General features: G+C 45.0%; 1 protein-coding gene across 2 annotated transcripts in view; it reads right to left on the bottom strand.

Moving 5' to 3' along the window:
- The window catches only part of LOC148837298 (single-stranded DNA-binding protein 2), a 155,525-nt gene that overhangs the window by 115,427 nt on the left and 17,643 nt on the right, over positions 1 to 22,455 (bottom strand). For both annotated transcript variants that reach the window (XM_088910264.1, XM_088910265.1), the window contains exon 2: positions 2,476 to 2,548. In XM_088910264.1, the coding sequence (XP_088766390.1) occupies positions 2,476 to 2,548 (73 nt within the window). The remainder of the gene's footprint in view (positions 1 to 2,475; positions 2,549 to 22,455) is intronic.

Below are 22,455 nucleotides of genomic sequence, written 5' to 3'. Positions count from 1 at the left end.
GCCGACTTCAGCCTGCAACTCCTGACGCGCCCTGGTGCAGGCTCTCGGGTCGCAGGTCCAGACCGGCACACTTGAGCGGGCCTAGCTGGAGCTGCCCTGATCTGCTCTTTGCTTAAGGCATCCGCCAGCAATGGGTACCGAACCCAGCTCATCGCCTCAGCCTCACCCCAGACCAGGGGAGGTGAGAGAACTTTCACTAATCCCCAAAGGTGTGCGCCCAGCCAGTCACACCTCAATCCAGTGGTGTGGAAAGAATGGGCTGAACTGGAGCTGGGACCGCATTTCAAGAGCATATGAACAGTGCAAAAGCCATCCAGGGAACATAAAAATCAACTTTCAAGAACCGAGAGGGGTTAAATCGGAACAGATTTTGGGAATCCTCTCTTCTGGGAAAGAAATTAAAGCTTAAAAGACACCCCCACCCCACACACTGCTCACACGTGGACGGACGTCTTCTGGCTGTGACTGTTGTTTACCAGCAGCATTCAAAAAGAGATTGACCCTTCTTAAGTGTTTTATGAACTGCGGCGTAAAAATAAAAGAAATGCAATAAGACATCAGCTTTTTGATAAATTGCTCACCCAGGAATCAAGCTCGTGAGAGGTACATGTGTCTTTTCCGAGAATCTGCCGAGATACTGTGGAAACCCATCAAATATATACGGGAACACTGTAAATTTAAACACTTTACGTTGTATATAATTACAGCAAGGCAACATCCTTCCCAATACGACAGAACTGAAAGCACAGAGAGGGCTTGCTGTTCCAAGAAAATGACCCAGGAACTGCCAGAGCGAGGGAATTCACTGATGTGATCATTAATGTAATTACATGAGATATTATTACAATAAATTGTGTAAGATCCCAAATGATTGCACTGTTTCATTTTAATTCAAACTCCAGTGTAAAGGCACTAATGAGAAGACAAAGCTTATGTTTAATATTTAATAAGGCATAATTATAAACTTTATTTTAAAAATGGTGTTATAAAATACAATTTTATACTAGTCAGGTTCAAATTAGGTTTTGGTGTAATGTAATTGAATGTGCCCACATGATTTTTTGAGTTATAAACAGAGCGATGCACTAATGAATCGTGCCAATGAGACAGCAGTATGCTGATGGTTTAAAAACTGTCACCGTCCCAGCCCTGGCCTGCATGTGGCTCAGCTCACAAAGCTCACCTGCCACAGAACAGGCAGAAGAAAACTGCACAACCCTGCAGGGCAGCAGTAAGACCCAGGCGTCGCTTGTGGCCTGCAACCAGCATCTCTCCTCTCCAGCTCCACCAGATCAAAACCCGGCCAGTGCACTGGAGCGCCACCACTGGGGAGTCCCAGCCACAGCACATGTAGGCACAGGGCTCAGCCTATACCTGAGCTGGTAACCTCCAGGCCGTGCAGACAGCCTTCTGCACTTGGAAAATCTTCCTGCTTTTTCATCTCATATTTCCATGGGTTACCCAACTGCTGAGCCGCTGGATCAGAAAATATTTTAAGTAAAAATTCCACACATTGTATCTAATCTGATAGGGGTCTGTAACATGTCCAAAAAAACATTTCCTATGATTAGAAACACAATTAGCATAGACCGGCCTAAGCAAAACATCAGGACTCACTGCTTCAGCCCTCCTAATACCTCATCGTCTGGCCTGTGTCTCACTCAGTCTGTAGCAAACTAAGAAGCCATTACTGCTCTCCTCAATTTCCAACCTTTAGCATTTACAGGAGGATTCTGTAGACTTTGTACAATAGCTGCAGGCCTGGGAATGGAGTACAGGCTTCTACCATAAACAGAGTTCAAGTGGATAATCATTTTTCAAACAATTTTAGTATTCACCCTTCAGAAGGAATGGAAATATTTACAGCCGTTTTATGTCCAAAGCACACCAGTGTTTATGCGGAGGCTTTCGGCTAATGGGCTCTAAACTCAAACAAAGGCCATCTCCCTTTCATCTCCCGATCTTCCGCTAAGTGAAAGCACAAACCCCCACTTGTTCCCCGGACCACTGTAACGCCTGAAATACCACGCAGGAGCCACAAGCGAGAGACTGGAGGAATCCGGATGGTCAAATCCTCACGAGCGCATTCTTCTGCACAACTGCGCGCTGTTCCCATTTAAAGACACTGGATTTCCGCCTACAGACCTGACTGACCGAAATAAACAAAGGAAAAGGAAAGAAAACGCCGCAACAACCAAAAGCAAAAAGCAAGAAAAAAAAAGCAGACACTGAGGCACTGAAAACCGGGAAAAGGTTCTTTGAAAGTCACACTCGCTATTTTCTGTGCCAAAAGCATGTTTTGTAATTGTCACTCTCTGCCACCTAAATAAACACTAAACAAAACTGTGCTTACCCTTGTAGTACAGCCTTACGTAAATAATTTAGCACCAAACGTAAGACAAAAGCACGATGCAGATCAGACATTGAACTTTCGTAAGTTCGCTCCACAAAAGACAAGTGTCAGATGAGACTTACCTCTGACAGAAAAGTCTGGGCAGATTTCTGGGCTCCTACATGGAGTAAGTATTCATACACGTAGAGCGCTAACCTGGAAGAGAACACAAATGGTGTTAATGGCATTAATACTCATCTGCACTAGTAAAGGGGCAGATTGAAGCCCTGTAATGTCTAACAACTGGGAAGAGACTGATCCTCTAGGGCTGGTAAGACTCCAGCCCTTTTCAGTGTACAGGGTCCTGGCGTGGAGAGAGGACATGGCCCTGCAGCAAGAACCCAGGACAGACATCTTGCCTTTAGCCTGCTTCCCCGAAAACTTCCACTTATCCTCTACCTATCCCCATCCCCGCTTTATCCTATATAGGTTGTTGGAGAACCGAAGCCTGTCCTGCCAAAGTAACAGGCACACGATGGGATGCACCTTGCCAGCCCATCGCAAGGCGCACACACTCACACTCAACACTCAACACTCAACACTCAACACTCAACACTCAACACTCAACACTCAACACTCCCACCAGAGCCAGTCTTCCCAGAAGCCGATCAACCCACCAGTATGTTAAGCCAATCACAACACACACCAGTATGTTCTTGGACTACGGAGGAAGCCCATACTGAACACGCATGGGAAGAATGTATAAACTCCACGCAGGTCCAGAATTGAACCCTGGTTATTACTGGAGCTGGGAGGCACAATGCTAACCACTCCGCCACCACGCCACCCCCCACCTCTCCAATCACATCCCAGGAAATACGAAACCGACATGAAAATGCAGCAGTAAGCCGAGCATGCCGACAATAGTGCAATAGACCTCTCAGAAAGAAATGGGGCCCTCTGCTTCATGGACATGTCCGGCGGCCCACTGCACAGCCAGGGGAAGGAAGGCCAGCAGCCAGGAGGCCCCTGTCCCCAGCCGCGCGCCAGTTTATCAGAGCAGCCCAGAGGGCGCTGGGGCCGGGCGCTGCAGTACAGTGCCCCTTCCCTTGCCCCAGAGTGGAAGGACAAGCTGTCGAGAGCCTGGATAACCAGAGCTCCTTATCCACAGCCATCCCGCCTAGAAGGACAGGGGCCAGCCCTGGCCAGAACAGCAACAGAGGGCCAGTCCCTGGGAGGCTCATGGTTTCGGCTTTCAGGTTCGATTGGGGAAACAGGTGCTTGAGGAATTAAACAAGCATGGGCCCGGTCTGAAAACGAGAAGCCTGGAGATTAGTCACAAAGGACCGTGCGATCCCAAGGGGTGATGCTGAAGCTGGGCGGTCCTTAAGACCAACTAAGGAAGGTCAAATCCTCCAAAAACAGTAAGGGCGAAGAAACCAAACTGGAAGACTGCCACGGGTCCTCTTGTCAGGATCAATCAGCCCTCCGTAGACTGACGCCCCTCCGTAGACTGACTTCAGAGACAGTTACCATAAAGCACCTGCAGCACTGTGCCGGCCCAATTCTGAATCTGGCTCTATTGAACTCCACGGACTCAGCCACGACTTCAAATGTACGAGACCAGTGCTTAAAACACACTCAGAACAACCCCTTCCTGATCACCTGCATTTAATAATTGGTTTGCAAGAGTGATTGAAACATATTCCAGACTCAGTTTACTTTACTATTGTATAACATACTGTACTGTATAATATCTGATAACTGCATAATAATCTGAGTAACTGGTGTCTGCACAGTAGAGCCATCACTATATACTAGTGGTCATGAAGTTCATTGCCCAGAAGCGCGAGTAAAGAAGCCTGCAACATGCAGAGAGCAGTGGACAACACATCAGATGCGGAGAAGTAGATTTCTACTCTTTTTTAATTTCCAGTCAGATTGAGGACCAGAAAATTTAAGTAAATCAAAGCATCAGAAAGTCCACACATGAGAAGAGGTCATACAACGTCCTCAGACATAATATGGTTCTATTTTTCTGTAGTTCCAGAGCCAATCCTGGCTGTGCTGGAAACAAATACAATTCTACAAGTATGAAACCTGATTGAGCTTACAAACTTAACCTGTCCTGTGCAGGTTCTGGGAGGTGGGTAGAAACTGGAGTCCTCTAAGGAACTGCAGGTGAACATAGAACACTTTACTGCAAGGAAAGATAAAGAATAAAGAAATAACTCGCGCTTTTACGATGGGTGCAGTGTCACCAACTAGCTCGACTTATTTAGCCAAACTGAAAAACCAAAACTTTGGACTGAGAAAAATTTAGACAACCATTCCTTTAATTTGGCATCAGATTGGGGTCACTGGCAGCGTGGTTTGTTATGTACAAAGCGTACCGTGTGCACATAACAACAGTGCCAACAAAGAGCTGAGCAAGGGTTCCACAGCACAGCAGAAACTGTTGTGAAGTTAACTTGGGCCACAAACATTCAAGCAGATGTGATGCAAACATATCTGAATTTATGAATAAATTCAAAACACCCCAAAGACGGACAGAATGGCTGCTTCAAGGTATCACAAATGATCACACAAATACTGACTTTTGCTTGAAGTCAATGTGTCCTAATACAAAGAATTGTATGTGGCCTGTGCAAAGAATTACTTAAAAATAAATCTGTACCTATTCATGTTAATCCCACTAGAGCAATTACAAATCACTTGCCTGCAAATTAAAAATAACGGTTGTGGCTTTGCCATCCCAGTACTTTCTGAGGGCCCTGTATAAACAGAATTCAAACTAACCTAAACAGAGAAAAATTGAAAAAGGGCTTGGAATGCACATCACATGTTTTGTTTTCATTAGTCTTCTTCTGCTTGACGTCTATAGCTGTGCCAACTTGACCTCTGCTGCACCGCTGATAAAACCACCCATAAATCCTTCAGTACACACCAGTCTGCCTGCCTGCTTCACCTAGCACACACTCTGCAGACAGGCTTTCAGAGTGTTCATGCAACACTGTTCTCTCTAAGCTGGGAATATCAATTCCAACTTCTACTATCAAGACTAAAGTTCACTTTGGATTTGTGCAGCACACTTTGCAAGCAAAATAAACATGTTTTTAGCAGCCTGAGAGGTGAGCCTAATCTACAAGCACATGCTGGAGATGAAGCAAAACCTTCAAAGTCAACAGCATTACAAACAACAGTCTAGAACGTGATCTGGGCAACGAAAGCACAAGAAGCACAAAAACCTGCTCCTTACTGCATGAAGCCGCACACCTGCAATGCTCTCGTCCGAGCAGAGCCTGCCTGACAATGTGTGAACAACGACAAAGAGGACAAACAATCCAGGTCTGATCGAAAAAGAAAAATCTGACTACCGGTCTCAGAAAGGCTGTCCTGACAGAATGTGGTTCTCGGCAATGAGAAACGGCAGCAGGGCACTACAGGAGAGAGAGAGAGGGAGGGAGGGAGGGGGAGAGGGCAGGCCTGGATGGAGCTGGCTGTGACAGCAGGGTTCGGCTGAGGCCACGGGCCTGCGGGACGTGCCTGCCTGCTGCGGTTCCAGCGTGAGATCTCGGAGGGTCACGGGGCCCTGCCACACCTCAGCAACGGGCCCAGTCCTTCTCCTTTGTTGTCCAATCAACCCCCCCCCAGGACACAGCAGGCCAGAACTGAACCACCACTGCCAAGAATTCATAAAAACATCTACAGAGGGCGTTAAAAGCTGGCAGCGAGAGGATAAAAACTGGTTGTGCTGGCAAGGGCAGAGACGCTCATTGGTACTGAACAGCGAGCCCCCATACCCTTATCAAAACCCCCCGTTCGGTTTCTTGTTAATTATCCTTTTCCTTTTCATTCATGTACAGTTCTTGCGTTCAAATAGTAAAAATCCTTCCTTCGGAGAAGCAACAGTTACAGTCTGAAAAGGATACCTAGCTATAATCCTAAAAGAAACAAGAGTGTCTAACGGCTTAGGCACACACTTTCAGCAAATGCGTAAGTGCACAGTGCAAAACACTTGTCTTAGTGCCAGGATTCAGGATTTTCCATCATCATATTAAGCAAATAGAAGAAGTGTTAAAAATAACACAAAATGCAATTCAGAGTGATTGTCTAACGCCATGGCTTTAAGGCAGGTACACACACCATGTTTTGGACCCGTGTTAATGTTGTTCTTATTACCTCTGCTGGACTCCCCCTGACGAATGTGCAGAAGTATAGATCAGAAGTTAGCCCAGCAGTAACATAACACACAAGTTAGTTAGCCACCTACAAAGAACACAGACGTAGAACGGAAAGCACAACCATTTTTATCCGACATAATAATACACCCAAAGAAACTGTCAGCCGCTCTACCCAAAAAACATAACTTATCGCCAAAGATCATCTTTCACACGGGCACAGCCGTGAGGATCATTATTAACTGCGCCTGTGCTGCTCCTTATCAGAGGGCCGTATTTTGCCACACTTCCTCCTGTGCAGAAGCACTGCACATTCTTCAGCTCTACACGGCTGGCCCTGCAGCCTGTTCGCTCTGGCCTCCTGGACAGAAGCTAGATTCCACTGCACAGGTGCACATTATAACTACGACTGATGACGTATGGGGCAGCAGGGTGGTGCAGTGGTTAATGTTGCAGCCTTGCAGTGCTGGGGCCCTGGGTTCAATTCCAGACCTGGGGTGCTGTCTGTGTGGAGTTTGTATGTCCGCCTCAAGTTCACGTGGGTGTCCTCCGGGGGCTTGAGTTACTACCAGCATGTCTTTCGACTGAGGGAGGACAAACTGGCTCCTGTAAACTGGCCCTGGTGTGAGTGTGTGCGTGTGTCTGTCTGGGCCCTGCAATGGACTGGCGTCCCGTCCAGGATGTATCCTGCCTTGCACCCTAAGCGTCCTGGGATAGGCCCCGGGCCAGTGGCCCTGGATTGGATGGGTTTTTACTGGAAGTGATGAGATGATCAAATATTTTGAAACACTGGACGAATATACTAATCTACTAATAGTCTAAAGCCTCTATGGCACCTATTGCAGTGAAGATGTCTCTCACTCCAGCTCCGTCCCTCTCTCAGCTGCACAGAAAAGCCTTTGACCCCCCCCCTGCTCCAGTGATTTGTTTATTAAATCCCCTCCCATGTTGCTCGTCTCCCTAGCGCTAACCACGCTGGGCCTCCGACAAGCCCTTCTCCCGGGCCTCAGACGGTCCTTGTCAAGCCTCCAGTTCTCAGCCGAAGGCCCCTCTTCGACAGCCAATCACCCAGAAAAGCACAAGCCGAGCAGCACGACCCGAACCAGTGACCCCGACAGCGCACCTCCTCTGCGGCTGACCCGCTGGGAAGCATCAAAGGGACAAATGGAAATCTGTGTGCCTTCCTGGCAACAAGCAGAGGCTCTATATCCAGCTGACTCGCTGTACAGTGCCTACACATAAGAGACCTGCTTCATCTCCATTATTATCATCAGATGATGGACTGGTGCCACTTCTGTTTGGGCAGCATGTTTCGTGTCGGCGGCCTACTCTGGACAAAGGCCGTCACTAGGGATAAGGTGACTAAGACTCCTTGCTCCCTTACTATCTGTCCCATCAGATCAAGATAAAAACTAGCAGGGCAAGCAAACAAAACTGGCAACACGCTCCCGGTGAGCACAGCGTCACTGCCCTGCTCCTGAAAGTGGGTCAGGCTTGCTCCTTCCATTCCAGTGGCACATACAGCGGACTGCTGCCGACGGGAAGACGGAAGAGAGGCTCAGCTCCCAGGGCTAGACGGCCCAAGATGGTCTGTCACGCTGAAGTCTTTCTTCTGTTCAGTTTTAACTTTGTTGTACCCTAGCCACGCTCCGCGCTGGAATGTCTTTTGCGAACATGAGCAAGCCACCCATCCAGAGGGGCCGATGTGTCTTAATGCTGTTTTTTTTTTAAACATCTCTGGTGCACGTGCACGGGACAGAGCTGACAGAAAAGCGCTGTTCCTGGGAAGGCCCGACGCTGAAGGCTCAACCGCATCATCAAGGGGGATCAGGGGGGACGCGAACAGCAACGCTCCAGTTGGCAAGCGGACAAAATCCGCTGTCGTGCTCAATGCAGTCATTTAATCTGAATAACTGAATGAGTGGCATAGCTTCCTGCTGGGAATGCAATTCACAGGACAGTAGAGATGAAAACGGAAACAGAAGTCCCAACGACCCAGGGCAGGCTGTCATGAAAAGTGAAGAAGCAGAAGGGAATTATATGATTTGAGGAGTTAGGAGCCCTGTCGATGAATGCAATGCACTCGGACCCCTCTGGACTCCACTGCTGTTGAAGCTGAAATGCAGTCCCCTCCAGCCACAGCCACAGGCTGGAGTGAAGCTTCAGGGCTGTTGCATGCGAGCTCATTCAGCACGTCTTTAAAAGACACTCGTCAACCCACCGACAGGTGAGCTTTTATTTGAAATGGAAGGCGAAGTGCAGTGAATAATGACAGAAAGGAAACTAAAAACAATCTTCGCGATGCTGCTTTTTACAACTGAATACTAAAATGTAGAGTAGGTGCAAGTATGATACTGTATGACACTTGATCTATGGGATATTCTGCAAAAAAAAGGTTTAATAATTTGCCCAAACTGGCAAAATTGTACAACCTGAAAAAAACACATCAAAACGATCAACTATTTAATTTTGTGACAAAGTTTTTTTTTCCTCCAAGAAATGTGTACTGTGCAAAGTAAGAACACAAATTTCACTAGGTTACAGTCAGCTGCTAGACAACTGAAGTATGCATTTCTCTTATAACCTCAGTCACGCAGTGAACCCCAACTTCTCCGATTTAGAAGAACATATTCTCCCCACTGGAGGGTTTAGTGTTCCCTGCAGGAGTACCGAGTGTCTGAAGCAGGCTGCTCCTGGTCCGTTTACTGACAACGAGCTCCGCAGCTCTTCCTGAGACACTTCACATGAGGTCTGGGACGAGACAGGAGGGCTCACTGAGCTGCACAGCCGAGCTGTACAGTGGGTGCAGCAGGGCTCTGTTCAACATCTGCAGGCCAGTTCTTCACAGCAGCTTCAGCTCCAGCAGCTGCTGGCAGATGCGAGAGCGAGGTGACATCATCGGCCACGTGCAGCAAACCTCCGCGCACACTGCACTCCACGAGCACCTCTTCTGCTCCTCCACAGAGCAGCTCGGTCCCAAAGAATTACCTGGATTCCTACAGAATCAAGACCATCTTCCAAGTGACACACTGTGGTTATTGTACATTCCAGCTCGCGTTTTTTTCTGCCCAGATCATTCTGTGTATGAGATACATACAGTATGTACTGTACACACACCGAGAGGCATTAAAACTGCAAAAACTAGTTTTGGAACCAATAGCATTATTGGGGTTTTTGATGTCTCGCGGTATATAAACTAGTCAATGTTACCTATGTGACAATGATGAGCTCTAACTGGTTGAAACAGATGTTTGTATAGTACATTAGCCTTTAATTTTTTTAGCATTAAAGGCAGAATCTGATTTTCTGTTTAGAGATGCAGCAGCAAGAATTAATCTTCATTCCCATATATTTTTAATTAATTACCTGGTTTATAGAACAATAATATAGAATAAACAATGGCTGAACACTGGGAAAACAAAACAAAAAATCTCTGTTACCTAGTTTCTGCATTACACAATATTTTATACACAGTATTTTAATACAGATAAAAAAAAAATAAAAATAAAAATCGCTAAATAACTTTTGTACAGATTACATTTTGATGATCCTGCACCATCAGTATACCAACATAAACACATGACCAAGAGCTCCCATGTTAGACAACTAATCAGTACTGGGTTCTTAGCATTTGTAGCTGAGTCTGTGTAGTTTTGCTTATTAGAAACTTACCAGTGCAGATGTATGTTTTTATATTGTGGCTCACGCACAAATTATGGTTTGGGTTTTTTTAAACCAGGTAGGTTTATGATAAAACAATGAAAATAACAATTATCATAATTGCATGAAAAAAGTAATGTTTCCAAACATGTGAAGTTTTTGTGAAGTCTTTTGTTACGTCATGACTTTTTAGGTGGTTTCACAACAAATTCTTTCTAAAAACATTAAGCACATTAAGGGTATGTAGACTATTAATAAGATAGCAGTATATATATACAGTATTTTCAGCAGCAAATAACATTATCGTAATATCTACTGTGTATTTATAGATGGTTAATTATTTTCTTTGTTAATAAATCATCTAGATAACCTTAATTTATAGCACACTTTACAATTGCAAATTGTATAAATAACCTTTATTTATTCAGTTTAATCTAAGGCATTACCAGCGTGACTCAGAGGAGCCCTACGATAGAACAGGCAAGAGTCCACAGCCCATATACACTGGTCCTACTAAACTCAGCAGTTAGCGCAGTCAGTACCTGTGCACCACACATCAATGAATCTATCTTATCAAATCTTATCAATGAAATCTCTACAAAGTCAATCTAAACGAGGACTGAGAACAAGGAACCTCCAAAGCGTGATTCTAGTGAACATGAGCACAGTGTTAAGCTTAAGGTTAACAGGTTTTAACCAATGGGATAGTGATTTACAACTGGAATTGCAATAAAAGAAATAAACATCAATACAACATACAACATAGGCATGGATCTTGAAACCGGCAGCCTGGCAAAACCTGCCCTAACCAAGACCAAACTGGACCTAATTAACAGTCTCCGTCTGTGACAGAGTTAGAGGAAATGACTCATAAAAATACATTTAAATAGAGCATTTATCCCGGAGGATTTCTGATAGCTCCTTGTTGCCCATAGCTGCCTCTTCACTTTGAGAAGCTCTACGCAGCAGAGGAGAAACACGGGAACAGCTGACTGTCTTCTGAAATCATCAGAATCACTTCACTTGAGCACAGGTGGGGGCTAATGAGCTTGTTGTATGATTTGGAAGGCAGTTGGTTACACCAGAGCTAATTTACCATTACTCTAACTATGGGGTGTGTACACTTATCCAACCCATTCTTCTACAGTACGTTCTCATTTTTACTTATCAGAAAGCTTGAGCAGCGTTTGTTTTTCACCCGGAGGTCACATGTTACAATGTGTAAACGCAGGTAAAAGTGAACTCTGATTTAATGCGTCTTGATTTGAGGCTGTTAGGCCACAAAACATCTCGTGTCGAAAAGGGTGTGTAGACTTTCTGTAGCCACTGTACATTGAAGTACAATTCTTCTGTGGGTGTAGAAGAAAAGTTGACATTTTCATGCCCACACACGGAGCGTTTATCTTCTCGGGGGTTGCCTCTGTTAAAGTTGTCTAGCTAGAAGCTGAAATATTTTATTCTAATTTAGGTCATTTGGATGCAATGACATTGTTTAAGGGGTCTTTTCAATCTGTAGAAACATGTCTGAGGCAAAAATTACAGCCAGCAGTAAAATTATACTACAGGGAAAGGGAATGTGCATGATCAAGCCACAGGAATTATGTATGCTGCACAATTTAGCTCTGTATAATATTAAATTTAATTGCTAAAACACAAGCCAAACTGCTAGGTGCTACAATGAAATAAGGTTTCAAGTGGCCTCAATAAATATGAACTTGACTGCGGTCTCAAATTCTTCAAAACGGATGAACCCTCCTCAAAGACAAATATGCTCATCGACCTTTCAGTCACTGCGAGAGTTTTGACAGTGACTTGGCAGCACTGCCCCAAAAGTAGGAACGGTAAAAACACACTCAAGTACCACTCTAATTCTGCTGTGCTTAGATTCACCGTATATAATGTGAGCATTATTTTTCTTAAGCTTGTGGATTTGTCCTTGGTGCTGTGAGCATTCAAGGATATCTCAAAGATCCAGCACTACAAAAACAGCCTTCTTCCAGCACACAAGTGTTCCATATACAGTATTGTGCAGCTCTTATAACCATGTGTGAAAAATGCGTTGCCACTTCTAGTAAATCAAGGACTCCGCCGTACCACTTTCTCTTCCCTTAAAGGAAATGATTATGAACTTTCTGGTTTAGAAAAAGACAGATGTGACTTCATGAACCTCTCCTAGGTTCAGTCTCTACAGTGTATCACAGTGTGCGTGTTCACAGTATTGTCGGCCGTAGCCTCTGAACGCTCTAGCAGCACTGTTCTGCTCTGTATTGAGAGGCACAGTGTTAGCAGCAGTACAGATGTTTCAAACACGAGGTCCATCGGGACACCTGGTCTTCAATAATTTCGGAAAGACGCAGTGCTGGTATAATGGCAACAGGACACAAAGGTAAAGCTCGCAACACGAGGTCCGTAAGGGATGCAAACCACAAGGCTTTCCAGGTCTCGTAATAATAACCTGAAGACCTGCAGAGCAAGTTTATCGCGGTAAAATTAAGCCTATGCCTGACCAGCTGAACCCCGTTCCCAAGGCCTGAAAGCGTCATGCTTTGGAGGTGTAATACTCAGCGCTGGAGGTTTTACAGGGATCTTAAAACTGAAGACATGGAAGCAGAGGGAAGGTTCACCAGCGACAGCACGCTGAGCTCAGCTGGGACAAAGACCCTGCGGCTCACCAGGACAAGCGAGGAGCTCTGCACTAAAGCTGAATGCCTTCAGACAAAGCAGAAAGCCAAGAATTTTCTCCCGAGTGCCCTGAACCTTCGTTATTTCCGTCGCTTATTTACAGAGGGGTTAAAGAACTAACCCAACACATTCGCCTGTCTTCTGCTTTTATCTGTGCCTTGGTGTTTTACACTGCTGAAATGTCTTACCCCCTTTCGGAATGTCCTGTGTTTTTTTTCTGCTTACGACTTCTTGCGCTTGAGTGTGGTATAATTATTCTAGAAGGATATAAGCCAAAAATTAGAATGAATGTAGGATACAGAAATGCAGAAATGCTTTAATAATAATAATAGTGCATTTATAAGCACTTTTCAAAACAATTAAAAGCGCTGAGCATTCAGAAGAGGCAGCATGTTCTGCGCCAGTGCCCTCTGTCCTACAAGATAAAACTTTGCGAAACTAACAAGCAGTGGGCCAGAAGATGTGACCTATCTGACCAGGCGAACTGGATTAAAGGGGAAAGGATTTTATCACTGGATTCCAAAACCTTCTAAATCAGTTGCCTGTTTTATGGATAACTGGTTGACAATCTCAACACCCACTGATGCCCATCAATGACAGCCAGCGCTAATAATTAACAGAAGTCTGCCTTTCGAATCCAGCAACTGCTAAGAGAATAAAAAGGCAAGAAGAAGAACTGTATCTTTTTCACACAGGATAGGAAGCCAGCTCGTTTTGAAGATCCTGAAGGAGCGAGTCAAACCCCAATGGCTTATTCTAGAAGTAGTACAAACAGCAGCATTTCTTTTTCAGGTAGTAATGTACTGCGCGCACCGTTCTATGGGAAGTATATTAACACTGACAAAACCTGACATCAAGCAGAAAAGGCAAAAAATGCAGATAGACACCCATATCCCTTCACTGGCAAAAGATAACAGAACAGATTTAAAAAGTAAATAAATCGGATTCCCACTACAGTTCGCAGAAACGACTGTGTCTTTAAGTAAAACGTACCTTTCAATACAAGGGGTTTGGGGGTGTTAGAGAAGGGGGAAATGACAATTAATACTCCTGAGGTCTGAAAAACTTCATATTCTCAATCGTGATGCATATGACAGAACAGGCGCAGCCTGTGGAATGCCCCCTGCTGTGCCCTCATTCCACAAATTACAAGAATCCAAGCTGGAATAACATGAAAGTAGGCTACCTTCAAATAATTCAGGAATGCTTCTGAAATTGTGCTATGCCGCAGCTTAAGAACATCTAAAAAATAATACAAAAAAAGCCGCAATGTCCTGCCTGTAAGAGCATTAGCTTTTCTCTTAGTTCTGCAGAGGCAAAATTAAAAACAACAACAGAGTTTGTGACCCAGGGGTACGACAGCCCCAGCTCTTCTCCTGCCTCCAGCACAAGACCCTCGCAGAACACATTCCTCTTCCAGCAGCTGTAGCGTGAGGGGTCTGTCTGGCCCCGGACGGTTCTACTCAGCAGGAGGCTACAAGCTCTGCTGAGCAAGCCGAAACGCTAGCACGCGGAGGCCATGTCTCAATTTAAAAATACAACTGGCCGTATCCTACACATATTTTCTAGAAAGTGCTTTGCAGTGCAGGACAGGCTGTAACAGCTAGTACCCGTCGAGAACAAGGGCAGTGTCCGGCTCAACAGCAACTACAAAGCTACCACTGGGAGAGCTTGAAAGAGATGGGCATTTCCCCACATAGCCATGCCTTGTGTAGAACAAGCCACAGGGGCATGACAGCGCCCCCTCTCCTGCGGAGTCATCAGCACTCCTGCGGACACCTGAGGGTCCAATTCATCATTGTGTACTGCTGAGGTACAAACCTGCAGACTCTATCTGGCTTGCTGCTCTGAGCGCATTAAAAATGACATCTAAATTACTGCCCACTTCCTATTTCAAGACCATGTCCAAGACATTTATTATAGAACTAATCAAAAACATTTTGGTTTCTTCAAAATGCAGAAAAATATTCACTCACTTACTTCTTATTATAACATATTTAAAACAAATACACAAAACTGTAATAAATATACAGTACCAAGAGGTTCAAGACACGAGAGATAAACAGTAAAACAAGCCCTAAACTGGAAGGTAGCCTTAAACTGTTTTAACAACTCCAGGCTGACACCTGAAACCAAATGTAAATAAACATAAAATGTATCAAAATCCAAGCTTTTGTTAGGTAACTTCTCTAGCATGGACGGGCAGCTTGTTCAATCAAGCTTATTCTTAAAAACACATTATATCACCAACAAGAAGCTTGATTTAAGCCAGCCGATTTCTGCCAGAAGCTCTGTGGATTAAACTGAACTTGACCCAACCTGGAAACTCAATGCTAGAGCATGGTATTTAGCCAGTAAAGCAGTATCTCAATGTCCTAATTCCTGAGCCACTGTGACAATTCTGAAAAGCTAAATCCAAGTGAGAAAGAAGCACCATGAGAATTTACATGATTTGTAACTTTTTAGACTGTTCACTTTCACAAACTTGAGCGCAAAATGTTGATAGCAAAACTCACCGAGCTTCTCGCTTGAGCAAATGAACACTTGATTTAATTCCATGTGCTGTATACAGACACCTGACAGGAGTGACAGAAGCAAGCTGAATGCTGGATAAAAAAAAAACACCCACAATGCTAACTTTGTTTCTGTTTCGTCCCCATTTGACTGAAACACTTTTTGCTTTTCTTCATTCAGGAATGCATTCTAAAGTGCCTTTTTATCCACACATAAAACAACTAAAATATTCTGTTTTTAACAGTCTGTTTTTGAATGTCTTGGATGAGATCCTGGGATCAATTAACTACTGCCAATGGGGTTAGATAGGCCAAACGGCCTCCTCTCGGCTGTAACTTTTCTTAACTTTTCTTCTATAGTGTAACTGAGGAGATTCTCGGATAAAGCCATCAAAAGCACACACGTGCACCAAAGAGCTCGAACTGTAGTATCCAAGAGGAAGAATTAACCACTAACACAAATGAAAAGACAAGCTGATAAAGACACTAGGAATTAGAGTATTACATAGAGTACATAGAGTATTTCTATGAGTACTCTCTAACTCTTAAAGTGAAAGCTGACATTTACGAATTAGGCCTATAGAATACTTGTCAGATCTGATTAGATAACAGAGCCATTTTAAAAGAAAGCCTTTTAAACCATAAATGACATTCAGGACAATGCACGTAAATGCACAGAGGATGTTGCCAATCGCATGTAACCTTATTTATTGGTGTCCTAATACTCTTTCAGAAAAAACCTTGAGAATTTTTTTAACTTGCAACGTGGTCTGTTTTTGCCCACAATAAAGAACCAGTACTAAAGGGGTGCAGGGAAAAACGGGGCTCCTCTTTCCACTCTTGAGGAATTTCATTTGGGAAGAGGTTTGGTACCGGAGATGAAAGGAGGAATTTGGGGAGCTGCGAGCTGCAGCCGAGGTGGAACAGGAGAGACAGGCAGAGGAAGCAAGCCGGCCGTGCGTGCAGGGACCTGCAGACGCACCCGGCAGAACAAGGGCCTTGTAGCAGCCACCGACTTTGATGTGAAAAAGAAACTAAGAATTAATTAGGAAGGAAACAGGAAGTGTTTGCATACTAGATCATTTATAGCTACATAAGTGTAACATCACATATATCTGATCAGGTGTCGGCAGACTGTGTTTCTCACTCATACTGTACTGTACGGTGTTCCTGACCACAGTCAGCTAATTTACCATTTCCCTTATTAAACAGCAGTTCATGAATTCCTTGCCGCAACAACCTCTGTTTTAGTGAAGCCGTGGGCCTCACCTTTCCACATTTCTACTGGAGAATTTAAAAAGGAAACCCTGCCTTCAAACATGGGCTTTCAAGACGCGCTTCTCGATTCACCTTTTGACGTGGAGAAGAACTCTCATCAGGACTCACTGCCTGCTGTAGCTCCCACAGTAACATGTGCAGCTGATGACACAGAGGTCTGCCTGAAGGCGAACTGCGGTCCCAATTTCTCAGTTAATAAATCTCGGTAACAAAATAAATTCATTGGCATTATAGAAAAAAGAAAACTAATTTCGAATTAAAGCACAAAACCGAGAACTTTGTGAAAGTGCTGCAAGTCTCCATGTAGTCGCAAACTCGTATTCGAGTTCCCACATGAAGCAGCCCAAGTTCTCACCTAATGAGCAGTTTTTGAGGAATGAATTAAGTGCAACTAACAAGGACTTACTTTATTCACACTCATGCTTTAGAGTCCCATTCCTTCAGTCACAATATAGTAAAAACTTGAAACCAACCTAGACAGTACAGTAGCAAACTCCTACTTTGGTTTGAGCAGTAGTTTAGTTTATTTAAAACCCCGGGCTCATTTAATTTGCTTTTCATTCTCTTCCCCAACCAGAATTGATGTACCCTGTGGAGCTGTCCCAGAGCGCTGCATTCACTCTGTCAGACAGCACTGAGAGGAGCCCAGACAGCAGGGTCATGCCGACTCCCCCGGGACTCTTCAAACAGCCCTGCTCTCCGAGAGCTTGTGTGGACAGTGCAGCCGCGTCAGAGGAAACAAACTGACAAATAAGGGTTCCAACTTCAACTCAGTGACATGGAATGGAGACCCAGCCTCTGGGTTAACAAGTGTTTTCAGAGAAAGTCCTCTAAATGGACACCGTTATACAACGCAGTGCAACCATTCTGAGCACCACGCGTGAAAAGGAAACGCATCTAATAAATGGTTTTGCATGCATTAATGCAGATGACAAGAATGTTGCGTTTTTGTTCAATTTTGCTTTACTCTGCTGTCTGACAGAAGCTGAATGCCAACTGTATGGTTATGCAACGCTCCATTAATGAATTTCTATCACGGTTATGTGTTAGAAAACTGACATTGGGACAATGAATTAGAATCACATGGGGGATGCATCATACAACATTTTTTATTACTTAGGAACCATTTGGGGAACCACTGACTATGCAGTGTAAAGCTTTTGGCATGGTGCCGACACATACATCTTACCTACTGTATACTATAGTAAAGCATATTCCAATGTCACGCACCTGCTGTGTAGATCACTAACACACATGCATCTGTGAAAGGAGGCTGATTCATACTCTGTACACAAGTACATATTAATACATGTATCCGGTTACAGACACCGTGCGGCTCCCTTTGCATCTCTTACACACAATACAAAGGACAACGCTTAAAATAATGCCCTGCTGCTAGAATGGAGCATAAAATGAACGTGTAAAAATCCATCTTTTTCGAAGCACGGTGCTTTTTGAAGCCATAAATATCCAGTTTGGCCGAAGACAAAAAAAAAACCCACAAGAAGGCCGAACCGGTGCGCGTCCCCGGGCTACGGCCTCTTCTCCCCTGCGGCCTGTCGAGGGCCGCCGCAGCCCGCTTCTGACACGCCTTGGCAACTGCTTTAGCGGGCCAAAATATAGCACCTTTCCATCGACGCTGACAAATCATTTCTTGTCAAGTGCTCGATTGAGCTCTTACGGTCACTCTTAACGCCACTCTTAAATGCGGAGAAACACAACCTAATACAACTTATTTGCTGGAGGGAAACGCTTGCTCTCAGCGCTGTTCTGGGAAGCCACGCGTTCCTCCGGCCGTCCAACCACACCTGAGTTCAGAAAACACGAATGTATACAGGTAATCGACGAATCATTATTCGATTCATGTAACAGCGCCCCCTGGCATGCTGAAATATTGTCTCGCATCCATAGAAACGACTGAGAAGTGTGCTGCTTCATCAGGGAAACAGGAGAACTACTCATCTGACCCAGACAAGGGGATGGCTGAGTGTTCAGAGTCAAGCGTGCCTATTCACGCCCGGACCACATCACTCGATGGCCGCGAGCAGAACTCTCCAAGCTGGGGAGCAAAGCCAGCCAAGCTAGGCTGGGATTGAGGGTGGTGGTGGGTGGCATTAGCTGGACAAGTCCGTTCTGGCCAACGGTGACACCCTGGGACCTGGCTGGCACACGTGCTGGACTGGGGGGGGGGGGGGGCGGTCACGTTAGATCCAGACGGGCACCTGGCTGAGACAGTTGGGCGTCTCCGGGGGTCCTCTTTCTCGCCATACACAAAGACGACCATCAACCCAGGTCTGAGCTGGCCCGGTATGCGACAGCAGGCCGTTATCAATTCCGAGAGCAAATAAATAAATATAATAAAATAAATAAAACTGCCTTCAGTGCCAGAAGGTGCATCTCGGTTATTGTATGAATGTCTTCTTGCAGAATGAAGAACAGGTTTATTCTTCATAACTCCCCCACCCCTCTTTCCTGGGTCTCTCAGATCCCCACACAGCAAGAACAGCGTGCTACAGGAACTGGAGCTCAAAACAGCTGCGCTCTGCTCTGCTCCTAACAGGGTGCTGGCACTGACGAAGGAGCACCAACGGAAAGCAAAACTCCGTCTTCAGATCAGCCCTTCCCACACGGGAGCCAGGAGTTCAACATGTCTTGTTGTCTTGGATAACAGGAAATACCATCAGCTTATCAAGCCCAGCGAGGGAGAGTAAAGATGAATCTGAAGGCTGACCAGACCTCAGGCCACTGGCTTACTGTAACAGACAGAGCTACTGCGCAGTTTTAATGAAAACACATTTGGGCAAGAACCATTCACATTCTCAAGCATTCTCATGTATTCGTAACATGCGATGAGTCCAGAGTTCTCCAGCACTGCACGTCGATTTTAATATAACAGCGCACTTGGTTTTAAACTGAAACTTGTGCGTTTTTTGTTTACGTGGCGCCTACAGAGTATATTTTAAATTTCTGAATTATCTTTCAATAACGGTGACTGAAGCTAACCACAGCTCTCTGGTTTAGGACGTCTGATAAGGGTCACGTTGTGGCGCAGTAAAAAAAAAGTACGGGCCTAGCTCAACCCTCTTCCAGATTCAATATCTCGGCCACTGCAGTACACCTCCAATGTAAAAATGCAGGTGAACTTCCTTTAGAAAAGCTGCAACGTGTTTACCTTCCGTGCCTATTTCACACAGTTTTATAGGTCTCGTCGCATTAAAGTGACAACAGAACAGGGATAGGGGCTTCAGAGTTTACAAACTAGAGGCAAGAAGGCACAGTCCTCAACGAGAGATCGCGTTTCCTTATTTACAGCTCTCGGCCGAGTCAGTCAGGCAGGAACAGGCCCACAGCCAGCACACCCCAGAGCAGCTCTATCGCCTGTGAGGCAGGAAGATCTGCAGCTTTCCAGCCCGAGAGCTTCACGAGTGAGCGGAGCTGGGGAGGTCAGTACCCAGGCAAGAAAACAGGAAATGTGAAAAGTGGGGAGGGGAGTGTAGACGAGGAGACAAGCAGGGGTGTCCCACTGCAGGGGGATAGTGTGTGTGGACGGGTTCCCTCCCAGGAAAATTAAAAAACGAGTGCTCGGAAATGCATTCTGTAGGCATGGGCTGAACATCATTCCTGTATATTAATCTCTGCAATGTGGAGAGCTTTTATTTAAGGTTTTGTAAATGATCTCCCATACTTTCTGGAGATGTCCGGTGACGTGAAGCACACTGACATGGGAAATGTCATCAGGGCATATTTTGTTACTTGTTACTGTAACCGAGTCCATCTTTATGATGTTTAAAGTTTTTCAAACTGATGAGTTCACAGTTCTCAGCATAATCAGTCAAAAAATGTACATTGCATAATGCTATGTTATCTAAACCTTGTCAAATACCTAATTATTCTAAAATACAACAAGTTGGTATATATGTTTCCATGAAGATAACAGACTCATATACTGTATAAATTACAAATTTAGATCAAAGATCTCTTCAGCTGACAGCTCCTGATGTAACCTGTCCCGGACATGATTAGACGGACCGTTCTGTCTGTGTCCTTTCTCAGGGGACTCGGCACTCCTACTCCAGCTGGACATCAGAAGCCAGAACTGTGCTTCAACTAGGGGTCACACAGTTACACAGGTCTCAGCGATTTCCAATTCTCTCCAGTCATTTACAGGTTTCTGGCCCTGGAGCTCGTGCCAGGATTTTCATCTCTGCAGACTCTGCGTCTTGTCCCCACCTGTCGACTGTCTGCCCTTCTCTGTCTGCTGTTCCCCGCCCCCCCCTCCCCCCCGCCTCACGTGCCTGCACTCTCTCCTAACGACGGGGAGAATGCCTTCAGCAACAACTGCAACGCTGCGTTCCGCCTCTCCTCTCTTCGCTTTTCAGCATGGCAATCTCCTCTGCTGGTGTTCAGTCGATAAAAACTACAATTACTGCAACGCAGCAGCCCGGTCCCGTGACAGACACTCAGAGGCAGAGTAGCCTGTGGCTCAGTCTTGATGTGTTCCTTCAATGTTACGGGGCATTTCACAAGGTTCATTTGCCCCTTTCAGATGATAAAGTTTGTTATGTACTACTTAAAAATAAGTTTAAGAGCCACCGGTCTGGGGATTCAAACACAGTTTTCAAAGCTCAGTTGATGCAAACTTTTTTAAAACTTTTTTTTCTTTGAAAAGTCCGGGGTGTCTCCTGCCTTGTTCACCTGCTGCTTGCCTGGTTATGCTCTGGCTCCCCCGTGACTCCGAACGGGATAAGCGGATGAGAAAACGGACGGATGGACAGAAAGGCTCAAGCCCAGACTGCCACAGTGCATCCTTGAGGAACCAGCTACAGCAGACCGAGGATCCTGGCTGAAGAGGTAACTGAGTCACTGGCAGATGCACAAGCAACCCGCACTTCTCATTTCTCCATATGTTTTAATACCAAGAGCCGATGATGAAACCAGCTGGTGACTCTTCACAGCTCCCTCTGCCACTTTTGACTGAACAAGAAATTATGGATTACTCATGATTTTTATTATAGCCTCAACGGTTTTGGAAATCACTCGTTGACAGAAAAAAGGCTTAGGAGCTTGTGACCATAAAATTTATACATTCACTGCACTAAGCACAAAATAGGAAAGAAAGAGCAGACACTTGCCATTATGACTTCAAAGTATATGTAATAAATTTCTTTTAACAAGCTTAATATACTATAATTATACTTGTGGTTATAGGGCAACAGATTTTTCTTCCTTCTAGCATTTTCAACAGAAACCATAGAAACTTGAAAATGAGTGGGACTGTTCACCAAGTCATGAGCAGGGTGCCAACAGCCAAAGCCAACTGCAATAAAATACAATGCCATCAAATTAGCCTCCTGCTTGTATTTCCATTACAGCGAGTGAAAAACAGTAATTAAGAAAATGCAGCAGCTCAAAATGAGTGGGTCAGCAGTGCTGCCCTTTTTTTTTTTTTTTAAGGCTGAGTAATTTTTTTTTCTCCAAGATGCACACTAAGGCCGTTTTCGATTTTACACACGTTCTAGCTGTAGTGTTTCAACTAAAAAAAAAATAAAGATGTAACAAAACCGAAATAGCTCCACGCGACTGCTTCTCTAAGATAATTATGTAACATGTGCATGAAGAACTGTACTGCCGTCAGCTGCGGGGAACGCCCACAGGTTTCACAATGAGTACGACAAGCAGGATTTTGCTGCTTGCTGTCGTGATGAACGCTGAACCCTCAGAAAAGGAACATTAACCTTTAACCTGTTGTCTCAACAGCACACTCTGGCTACAGCCTTGTCAGGGTGTTGGATCCCTTGTACATACAGCA

This window comes from Atractosteus spatula, chromosome 3 (genome assembly GCF_055471065.1).
Source record: "Atractosteus spatula isolate fAtrSpa1 chromosome 3, fAtrSpa1.hap1, whole genome shotgun sequence".
Lineage (NCBI taxonomy): Eukaryota > Metazoa > Chordata > Actinopteri > Semionotiformes > Lepisosteidae > Atractosteus > Atractosteus spatula.
Note: the sequence above shows the minus strand (reverse complement) of the source record. Positions and strands in the feature narration are given on the sequence as shown.